Source organism: Neolamprologus multifasciatus, chromosome 19 (assembly GCF_963576455.1).
Source record: "Neolamprologus multifasciatus chromosome 19, fNeoMul1.2, whole genome shotgun sequence".
Classification (NCBI taxonomy): Eukaryota; Metazoa; Chordata; class Actinopteri; order Cichliformes; family Cichlidae; genus Neolamprologus; species Neolamprologus multifasciatus.
In genome coordinates, this window is record NC_140457.1 from 19,079,160 (window position 1) to 19,090,103 (window position 10,944).

A 10,944-nucleotide genomic window follows, 5' to 3' on the forward strand; every position below is an offset into this window, starting at 1 on the left:
GCCACGACAATGATGTAAAAAGCTATAGTTTCTTGTTACTTTGGTGATTCGGATTGCTTACCCAAACCTATGACCGGGTGCCCCGAAAGCTTTATTGTAATATAAAATGAGCACCACACCAGCACGATGCATGAAAAACAGTATATGAACAATAAAAAACAATTTTAAGTACATTTTTAATACAAATATGATCCCATTTAGCAGATAAAAGCCTGATTCAGTACTTTCATGAGAAACTGAAGACATGGCTCGCACGCTATAAAAACCCCGCTCTGGCCCTTTAACACAAGCACGTGGTTTCCGCAAACATCCGGTTTTTAGAAAGTAGGAACGAAAACGCAACAATGTTTTGACACGCGTATTTCTTAATTGTAGTTACGGGTTTTTTGAATTGTTTCCAGGTTTTTGAAATATGAAGGTACGTCACGCGGTCAGGAAACTCATGAAACTGCGGGTTTTTTTTTCTTTCAGGTAGTAAAACTGCTTATTTGTCCACAGATGGAGGATGGCAGCTTGGTTTCATGCAGAGAGGACATTTCTTCGCTGTTCCCTGCGCAAATGCTGAGTGCCAAACAGCAAGTAGGCTATTTTGAAAAAGGGCTGAGGTTGATGTAGTGCAGGTGGTCACGGTCACCCCTCCTAACTACTGCAGAATAACCGGACCTGTTGTCCTTTCTCAGGATCTGAGCAGCCAGTTTTGCGCCGTAAGAAAAGTTTGCGGCGACGGGAACTGCTTCTACAGAGCTTTCTGCTTCGCATACTTGGAGTCAGTCCTACACAGTGCCAGGGATTTGCAGAGGTCAGATTTAATTGCTGTTGTCACTAATATCACCTGATGATTGAACAGCGTTGATTTAATAAGGGTGGTGCTTGTCTCGCCCCTCTCAATGTTAGGTTCAAGGACAAGATAATCCAGGGCAGCGCAATTTTGGTCTCTGCAGGATTTGAGGAGGACTTCTTCAGGCACCACCTGGACACGGTAAATGCACTCATATTTGTTTTTCTTCCAACAAGTTATTAGCATCTCCTCAGACCTCATTAGTAAAATAATGGGTGGGAAATGGCACTTTGTAGCCTGTGAGCTTTAACTTGCCGTTTGATGTGTATGTAGTACATACATCGAACAAATGATAACTTGGTTTTGGGTCAACTTTCTGAACGTGTGTGTGAGAGAAAAGATTTTAGTCCCCAATCCCAGTCCACGAGGGCCGTTGTCCCTGCAGGTTTTAGATGTGTCCTTGATCCATCACAGCTGATTTAAATGGATAATTACCTTCTCAACATGTCCTGAATTTCTCCAGAGGCCTGGTAATGAACTAATCATGTGATTCAGGTGTGTTGACCCAGGGTGAGATCTAAAACCTGCAGGGACACCGTCCCTCGTGGACTGGGATTGGGGACCCCTGCATTAGATAGATGTCTGCTTCTCAACTACTTTTGTACTGATTGGACCGTTTGCTTTGCGTCTACAATTTCAACTGCAACACTGTACAAAGATATTGAGTCACCCCTTATTTCCTTACATTTTCCTGGGAAAACTGATGCGGCATTTTACTGAAATGTGCAAAGTAATTGTAATGTAGACTAAGGTTAAAAAAAAAAAAAAAAGTTTGTGCAGTGAGCTTTAAAAGTCAATATTTGGTATGACTACATTTTATTCTTTAACACAGCCTGAACACTCTCAGGCAGCTCTCTTGCCATTTCTTCAAGTAGTCTTCAGGGATAGTTCCTCAGGCTTTTCGGAGGACATTCAAAGCCCCCAGGTAGACATTCCATGGTTTAGATGGCTATAAAACACTTTAATTAATCGCACGATAAGACCTGTTGCCACTATTTTATTCTGCTGGAACAAAAATGGTGGCAGCAGGCTTAGGAAGTCACAGTATGTATATCAACCTAAATCAGAATCTGGCCATCTGGATGTGTATCTCTGTATTACACACCAGTTTGTTCTGATTTTAAAGAGTATTACTCCTGCGCTTCACCAGTTTGGCATCCTGCTAGACCTGTGTAGTTATTTTAAAAAGGTGCAGAAAATGACTATTGAATGAAATCTTACAGGCACCATATTTTCTGTTTTTAAAAAAAAAAAAAAGTCTAATTGTTCCTCTTTCTGTTGAAGGTTCTTCAGGTTGTTGAGCAAAGCCAAGCAGATGTAAATGCACTATCCAGGCTCTTCAATGAGCATACTACCTCCGACAGTGTTGTGCAGTATCTCAGGCTGCTCACTTCAGCACACCTGCAAAACAATGCAGACTTCTTCCGCAACTTTGTGGAAGCACCTGATCTACATGTCTACTGTCATCAAGTTGGTATTGGCGTTGCTGCCATATCCTGCATAAAGAACCTCTGAATTATTTAAAGTGGATAATTTGAAGGATTTTGATTAAAATCTCTTCTCTTCGTTAAGGAAGTGGAGGCTATGGCGATGGAGTGTGATCATGTGGACATCTTGGCTCTGTCTCAGGCTCTGGACATCTCCATCCACATCGTCTCTATGGAAGGCGACGAACAACAGCTGGCTCACCACATCATTCCAGAAAATGGGGACCCATCCCTGCATCTCCTCTACCACACATCTCATTATGATATTCTCTACCCTCGGGCACAACTATGACCAACGAAACTCTGCTCAAATCAGGAATATTGACTCCGGTTGAATAAATTCCAACTGGGCTTGAAGACACTTACAAAATTAGATTTTTATAAAATCTTGCAGTTTACAGGAATCCATCATCTGGGGATGCATCTGTTGCACAATGTGCACTAAACATTTAAAGACTTAAAATGCTATTTACTTTTTTACCCTTTTATAAATTGTGTCATTTGAAGTTTTTTAATAACCTCTCAATAAAGAAGTCATTTTGCCTTCTGCTTCTGTTTTTTCAGCTGTGGATGAATACTCGTCTTTGGTTTCTCCTGTGTTGAAACCCTGGTTAGGGCACTCTCCATCCCAGCAAGGGGCATTTGGGGCAGGGGGAGCTTTCCCATTTGAGTAGGATACTTGGTCTTCATTACATTCTTGAAAATGGGCCGTGAAATCAAATGCTTCAACTCCTTTTTCATCCCCTTCACCATCCTCTGCTGCTCTCTGTCTGCATCCTCATCATTTGCATTGCCTGTGGAAATGTGTGGACTTGATTTTCTGCATTGCAACTTTATTTTGAAATGCAAACTTTTTAAAAGTGCTGGTTTTACCAAGTAATAAGTCATCATCCAGATCCACCTCCAGGGCTTCTGCTGCTTGCTTGAGCCAGGAGTTGTGGTGTTTCTCCTTGCTGTTGTAGTACTCTACCTTTTCAATTCTCCTGGCTAAGTTTACTCGCTCCTGTGGAGGAACCCAAGTTATATCAGTTAAACCCTCTAACATCAAAAATGGACAGGACCTTATGCTGACAGATCTCACCATGATTGCGTCCATGCATTTGGTCTCTATGGGAAATGTAGGAAGCTCTTCGTCTTTTCCAAGAGTCTTGCATATCTTTTTGAAGTTCATCATGTCATCTGGGCTTACTAGCAGCATACAGAGGCCCTCTTTAGTCGCTCTTGCTGTTCTCCCACTCCGATGCACGTATGTCTCAGATGTTCTAGGAACCTGGTATGAACAAATCACACTACTTGATGAACAATGCTCATTACATTGCTGTAGTTATAAGCCGTTGCCCAACATTACTCTTTTAAGCTGCTTTTTATTGTAAGGTAAAGACCCTCTTATGAGCAAGAATTTGGCGACAAAACTCCCTTTTAACAGGAAGAAACCTCCAGCAGAAAAAGACTCGGATGTGCAACCATCTGCTGAAACTGGTTGGGGGGGGGGGGAGACGAGACAAAAGAAACATTGATGAAGAGAGCTAGAGTTTAATAACAAATGATAAATGCACAGTCAAACACTCAGTGCATCATGGGAAACCTGCAGGGACTGTGTTTTATGGCTGTGGTGGTTAGTGTTGTGGCTAATTGATAACCTCTTGTTCATGCTGGAGAATCCTTGGGCAACTGTTTAAGGGGTTACCTGGTAGTGAATAACATGCTGGACATTGGGGATATCCAGGCCTCTTGCTGCCACATCAGTAGTCAGGAGAACACAACTGTGAAGAGAAACAAAAGAAATGGCAATGTCAAAGCTAGGTGCCTTTAAAAAAATAAGAAATCACTAATGTTTTACAGTAAATACAGCTCAAGACTGCTGCTGATTACAGGAACTACAAAACCATCAGGACTTGAATGTGTCAAATGTTTAAAATGTGAATACTTTCACAAATTTAAAAATGGTTTTAAAGTAGATAAAGACAAAACTATTTCAGGCATTTTTGTGCATACTAGATGAATTCCTTACTCCCACAGTTAAAGTTTAGATGTCACCAGTGGCAAACAGTTACTAGATAAATGCTGAAGACAACTTGATGTTGCTACTGCAAATGTGAGCACAACTCACTTCTCCCTCTCAGCGAACCTCTCCAGGTTTTTCAGCCGTTGTTTCTGGTGCATGTTGGCATGTAGAGGCAGCGGAGTACAGTCTAGTATAACCAGCAGAGAATTCAGCCTCTTTATACAGTCAATACTGTTGGCAAACACCATGGTGCGCCCAGGATACTGGAGCAGGAAGTAATAGAGGTAGAAGTCCTTCTCATCCTTCTGACAGTGGATTTGAGTCTCAATCAGTGTCTCCACAGTTGCCTCCTTCCTGGTGAGGTCAATGACTTTGGGCTTGGACTTAATCCCCACTTTCTCCATAAGAATTTCCAGCTTGTTCCTCTGGTCCAGATTCTTCTTCTTCTTTTGAAGGAGGCGAGTGGGAAGGCTGTGAACCATCGTCAAAGTGGCAGAGAACACAAAAGTTTGCCTAGTGGGATTGAAGTGGGTCGTATTTAGCATTTCCAGCAAATTCTCCAGCTCGGCAAAATGCCCTCTTTCTACCATGCGATCAGCTTCATCAATGACCAGACACCTGTGTCATAGGAAGAAGAAGAATTAAGAAAGGATAACAAAAATCTAACAAATAGGCCTGCCTGAAAGACCTTTACCACAGAACACAGAATCAGGCTCTTTCACACATGATATGATTTGAGGGTTAAAAGCAGTGTCAGTAATCAGGTGAAGGAAAAAAAAAAAACTTATTGTGATATTTTGTGTGGCGATATTGTACTGATACAGGAACACCAAATATTAATATTTTATTAAATACATTAAAATACTCTGGGAAAACTTTGAAAAGAGGGCTCGATTCACCTGATAGGAGGCACCCTTCCTACTAACAGGTGTAGTCTGATTTGGACTGACTGCAATCACTCTGCAAATAATTGTTATCTAATATATGAAACCAGACAGATAGCCAACATGTTTCCGAATGAGTCTTTCTCAATGTGCATCAACTGGCTGCCAGCTGGTTCTATTTTAGTTATATTCCCATAAAAATAGGAGTGAGTTAAATGTTAATAGTAAACTAAAGTAAAACAACACAGATATCGACAAAGTTTAACTTTAGGAAATAACTTGCAGTTTAAAAAAGGTGATATATTTTATTGGAATACTCAGCATATCACAAAATAATAAAAATCATGATAATATCATATCATAAGTGAAGTACTGTGATAATATTGTATCGATTACCACCTCTAGCAAATAAGTCAGAGTCTTAAATTAAGACTCACCTGAGCTGCCTGAGGTTGACCAGATGTGGGTGCCTCTCCTTGATCAAATCCCACAAACGCCCCGGAGTTGCTATGATGATCTCTGGCCTGCGTTTCAGCACTCGTCTTTGTTTCTGCTGTGCCATTCCACCCACCACTAGGGCTGTTTTTATATCTGCACAGCAGGAAAACATTAGCTATGCTGACATTTATACATCTCCTACAAGAAAACTGCTATCGTAACACGCTGATGAGCTATGACTTACCTGTGAATTTTGCAACAGCATCAATATGATGTTTGACCTGAACAGCCAGCTCCCTGGTGGGAGTGAGAACCAGTCCTAAGAGGGGTCGACTCTGAGCACCAGCGGGTTTTTCATCAAAATCAAAGTCTGCATTCTTGATTACCCGAACACATCCAAGCTGTTCATCTTCTACGTCGCTGTGTTCATCTTCATCCGAGTCTCCTTGATTCTGATCTTCAGCACCTTCATCGTTTTCTTTAGAAGCCTCCACTCCCTCCTCAGCTGATTTTGTACACTCATCTACAGGTGGTAAGTACAAACTCTCCACCTTTGTGACTGGTTCAGTGTCATCATTAGGTTTTTCTGGGCTATTCTTCCACTCCAGGATGGTATGGATTATGGGAATGCCGAAAGCCAGTGTTTTGCCACTTCCTGTAAGTACAACATCCGTATTAGCTTCACTTTTAAAAATCTGTGAACAGAACGTGACACTATAAACCTATCACTTTTATCTTACCAGTTTCAGCTGCTCCCAGTATATCCATACGATCCCTGATAGCTGGAGGCAAACACAGGGCTTGGATCGGTGTCGGTGAACCAAATCCAAGACTGCTCAGTGCCTTCAGGACAGGTGGAGGGACAAACAGGTCCTTCCATGCACTCATGTCAACATTTTTGTCTTCAGAACCAGAAAGCGCAGCGTTTGTCCAATTTTTTGCCTTCTTGTGTGGGGCCTTTGTCACTTTATCTTGACCGGATCTTTCTTTTTCCCGATCTGATGAAGACTCTGGGTTCGGCTGTTCTTCTGGGACTGGATCCTTCACTGTCTGCTGCCCTTTCCCCCTTTTCTTCTTCTTCCTGCTTCTCTTTGCATCTTTGGGATCAGCAGTGATGGCTGCAGAATCATTTTCATCGCCCTCATCTGCTACCTCATCCTCTCCTCCCTGCTCAGTGGCAGCATTATCCTTCTGCTTTACGTCTTGTGCAGAAATATTTTCCGACTCCGTTGCAATCCCTTTCTTGTTTTTCCTCTTTTTCTTGTTTTTTTTCTTCGCTGGCTCACTTGTGCTCTCCCCCTCTTTGATCTCAGAGTCTCCTTTCTTTCCAGCCTCCTCGCCGTCACCAGCTTTTCTTTTCTGTGCTTTCTTCTTCTTCTCCCTTTTCAGCTCCTTTGCTGCTTTGGCCGCAGCCTTCTCACTGTTTATTAAACGGTAATCCGTGAGCTCTTCGAAACACACCAGACCCTCCAAGCCCTCCTCGGAGAAGACGCTGGGATCGAGGTCTATGGTTTTCCATTTGCCTTTCATGTCGATGCAACGTTTCGCTGGCTTCCCTAGCCCGGTGGACATGCCTTTGTTTTTCGCCTTCATCTTCTTTGTCTTCATTTTTCTGAAAAAAAAGTAAAGGTGTAAAATAAGTGACTTTAGCCGACCTCGTGGAGTTCCTAACGTTTAGTTATTAAAAGCGCACGTGCACCCCACGTTTCTTAATGCCAGCGGACAACTATTAACCGATAATTAACAGAAACTAAGCGTACAAAGTCTCCAGTAAACTACTAGTTGAATGAGTGAGTACTAAAGTCTTACCTCGACTGAGTGTAGGCTCTCTTAGACTTCTGCTACGATTACAACAACGCAAGACACGAGGGCGCAGCCATGACAGTGTTGATCACGTGGTTTGAAAAAACTTTATTTAAACAACAGGCGCTGTTTCAATTTCTCTGGTCATTTTTATTCGTAACCCCTTATACCGCCCTATATAAACATTTAGAAAAAATTTAATAACGTTTAAATAATACCCAGGATGTCAAAGGTTTCAGTTTATCAGCTTTCAGTTTAAGGATAATACGCTGTAATTTCTTAAGGTGTATTGAAGTTTGTGCCGAGGGAGTTGCTTCACTACAGTAGTATTTATTATTAGTAGCAAAGATAATTACAGTTATTTTTAATGAAGGTTGTACCTGATAAACTAGCATATAATCTAGCACATAAATAAATAAACGCATTTGTGGAAAAGAAAGTTTTCATTGGGCTCTGCCGTCCTGTAAATAAAATAAAATAAAATAAAATAAAATAAAATAAAATAAAATAAAATAAAATAAAATAAAATAAAATAAAAATAACTACACCCTCATGTTTCAGGAGCTTGTGGGACCACCTTTAACGGCGTATAACTGAAGTAATCGTTTTCTGTGTGACTCTCTGGGAGTCTCCCACATCATTGTTTAAGAATTTTAGCCCACGTAGCAAGAGTACTCTTGCTTCAGTTCTTGAAGGTTGCAGGCATTCATTTATGCACAGCTCTCCTGCCACAGCATTTCAGTCGGGTTGAGGTCTGGACTTTGACTGGATCCTTTTTCAGCCATTCTGTTGTAGCTTTGCCCAAACCCGCGATGTTCTGTTTCATTACACATTGAAATTTGATCATTTGACTCATTTGTATACAAAGAGTTCACTTATGACTCAATGATAACAAGATCCCAAAAGTCCTTTGGTATGATATGTTGTGTTTGGTTTTCACAAAACATGGCGTTGTGCATTGTGCACTTTGGTCTCATCTGTCTAAAGGGGCTCTTATGGTTTTCTCAGATGCAACTTTGAAAACTTTAGCCAACTGTTTGATTGTACTGTCATGAACATTGTTTAACATGCAAACTGCGACTTTTAGAGTAGGTGGTGTGTGTGTGTGATCAGGTAATGAAATAAATTTGGCTAGAGTTCCTCTTTTTAAAATTACTGTAAACAAAATCTTTAAGGCAAAAGAAGAATCTTTATTTACAATCATTATAGTCAACCAGTAGCATCAGTTTAATAACCTGATAAGATGTGCATTATTAGAACGTGGTACTGATGTTTTTGTTTGACAGATGCAGTTACAGCAGTAATTTGTCGATTAAGTGATTACATTTACTCTGGTTGTCATAATTTGGAGATGTACGTACATTTAAAAGATCCAAGTTTGTGATGCAGGTGACGTCTTTATTATTATTGATGAAGTATGTTGTAGGAACAGAACAGAAAAAAACAAGCTTTAAACTGTCTGGGATTAAAACATCCACCAAATTAGTCATGTAGAAGCCACTTGAGAATGAACACATTACAGTGGCAAAACTACTTTTTGGTGGGGTCAATCACCCTCCCCATGAACAGCAGGCAGTTTGTGTTTTCATGGTATATGAAGAAGAAGAAGGGTCTGTTTATAGTGAAGGTCCTCGGCAGGGAGTATGGAATGATACCGATTGTTGTGGCAGCTGCTGCAGTTGTTCCTGTCTCATCCACATCAACCATGGCCTTGTGAAGCACCTACAATTTCACAGCAAGGTTAAAAGTGTTTTGCTGCACTATTTGGGGAACAGGCACATATTTCGCTACATGATACCGAAAGTGACAACTAACCTCTGACAGCTTGAGCCCTTTGTCCTCAGTGAGCTTCGTCAAATTGGACAAATTATTAAAGACACTGGTCATGCCCATATCTGGTAGAAGATTATGCAGGGAATACGACTGCTCCATGTTGAATTTGGGCATCTTGACTTCTAGTTTCCTGCAAACAAGACATGAGTTGACATGTTGAATAGACTGGCTCATCTGCTGCTGCAGGCATTGTTTGATGGTCATTTAGACTTTTACAGCTAAACAACAAAATATGCAGACACTTGGTTAAAGCGAGGCATTTTTCCACATGTACATTTCTCTCAGCTTTGCGATCCAGCTCTGAAACCTCTCTGCAGTAATCTCATCATCCACCATAGTGTAGTCCATGTCTGGGTTGGGGAGCAGGATAAGCATGGAAACACCCTTTTGGTATGGCAGTTTCAGCACTTTGGCTCTCAGAGAAACATCTTCTGCAGTGTAGTACTTGTCTTCTTTAAACATCATAGGCACCTGCACAATATTATAATTATCGATGTAGAAGGGTGCATTTCGAGTCAAATTGGAGTTGAAAGGCATCTTCCAGACTCCTGTGGAGCAGGTAATATTGTACGTTTAGTTATAAACAAAACAGTTCAAAGGTGCAGACATGAATATTGGTATAATTAATAGCACATAAACCCAAAATCTAAAATGTGAAAAAAAGATTTAATTTACCTTGAAAGAAAATTGCATTCATTAACAGGAGTTTGGTCTGTTCGTCCAAGGCTGAAATCATCTCTGTAATCTTGCCTCCAGTCTTGTCCCTAATATACTCATTGATTACTCTGATACTCTCTGTTGTGTCCGCAAAATCAACAGTTTTGATATCTGCATTAAAAAACTTATTGATTTTGGTTTCAAACTCCCTCTCTATGATAAATTGGGGTTGGATAAACAAGGCCATGCTATGGTCAAATTTCAGCGATCCATTTTGCGTAACGTTCTCGTGAAGGAGTTGAAACAGTTTAGGGATAAGATCCGGCTGGTCGGCCCTCTCCAGCGCCTCCAGGTTTAGTACCTTCAGGATCTCCTTGTGTGTGACACCGTCAGAAGCCATTAGAAGAGCCGCAAAACTGGTAGAGATACTCAGGGGGGAAAAAAAGATGTTCTTGTCATTGTAACTGGATATCTTTCTGTAAAGGTTCATGGCAAAGTCCATATTTTTGAAGGAGAGATCTGAGATGGTGGCACTGTTAGGTTCAGCTTGGTGGATAGGAGTCAGAAAGCACAGGAGGGCCACAAAGAGAAAACAGGCCATCTTCATTGTGTTTAACATCAAAATCAGAACCTGGAAAGTTTTGGGTGCACACCCAGAAACGAGAAATAAAAAAAAAAGCACCACTGTACAGCAGCACAATCACTAAATCTACAAAAAAATATAAGATTACACCAACTGAATACTCATTTCTTCATTATACTTAGAAAAAGCTCCGAAATTCAGTTTGTTTTTAAGTTTAACGAAATAACACACGTACCTTTCAGCTTGGCCCAGATTGTGCCTGAAATTTCTCTGTATTTTTTGGGGGGGAACAAAGTGCAAGTGTGCTCTACATGTTACACATTAACCACAAAACACGTATTCAGAGGTGAATCCATAAGAATCGATCGATAAGTAAATGAGACATGAGAAGCATTGGGAGTGATTTTCACTTTAAT

The 10,944-nt window shown here is 40.9% G+C and overlaps 3 protein-coding genes across 3 annotated transcripts; 1 reads left to right on the forward strand and 2 right to left on the reverse strand.

The window, feature by feature from the left end:
* The first annotated feature begins 273 nt into the window (after window positions 1-273).
* On the forward strand, window positions 274-2,858 carry LOC146496442 (ubiquitin thioesterase OTUB2-like). The gene is made up of 6 exons (XM_085142804.1): window positions 274-418; window positions 499-579; window positions 681-799; window positions 895-979; window positions 2,123-2,308; window positions 2,411-2,858. The coding sequence occupies exons 1-6, from the start codon at window positions 413-415 to the stop codon at window positions 2,615-2,617; spliced, it is 684 nt and encodes a 227-aa protein (XP_084998930.1). The 5' UTR covers window positions 274-412; the 3' UTR covers window positions 2,618-2,858.
* ddx24 (DEAD (Asp-Glu-Ala-Asp) box helicase 24) lies at window positions 2,425-7,577 on the reverse strand. Its single transcript, XM_085142778.1, has 9 exons — window positions 7,462-7,577; window positions 6,393-7,264; window positions 5,897-6,307; window positions 5,652-5,805; window positions 4,436-4,948; window positions 4,013-4,088; window positions 3,407-3,595; window positions 3,199-3,328; window positions 2,425-3,119 (listed from the first exon to the last, which is right to left on the reverse strand). The coding sequence occupies exons 2-9, from the start codon at window positions 7,258-7,260 to the stop codon at window positions 2,860-2,862; spliced, it is 2,601 nt and encodes an 866-aa protein (XP_084998904.1). The 5' UTR covers window positions 7,261-7,264; window positions 7,462-7,577; the 3' UTR covers window positions 2,425-2,859.
* A 1,047-nt stretch (window positions 7,578-8,624) lies between these two features.
* serpina10b (serpin peptidase inhibitor, clade A (alpha-1 antiproteinase, antitrypsin), member 10b) lies at window positions 8,625-10,848 on the reverse strand. The gene is made up of 5 exons (XM_085142788.1): window positions 10,764-10,848; window positions 9,964-10,576; window positions 9,563-9,836; window positions 9,271-9,418; window positions 8,625-9,177 (listed from the first exon to the last, which is right to left on the reverse strand). Exons 2-5 carry the CDS (start codon window positions 10,562-10,564, stop codon window positions 8,986-8,988), a joined length of 1,215 nt encoding a protein of 404 aa, XP_084998914.1. The 5' UTR covers window positions 10,565-10,576; window positions 10,764-10,848; the 3' UTR covers window positions 8,625-8,985.
* Window positions 10,849-10,944: the final 96 nt, after the last annotated feature.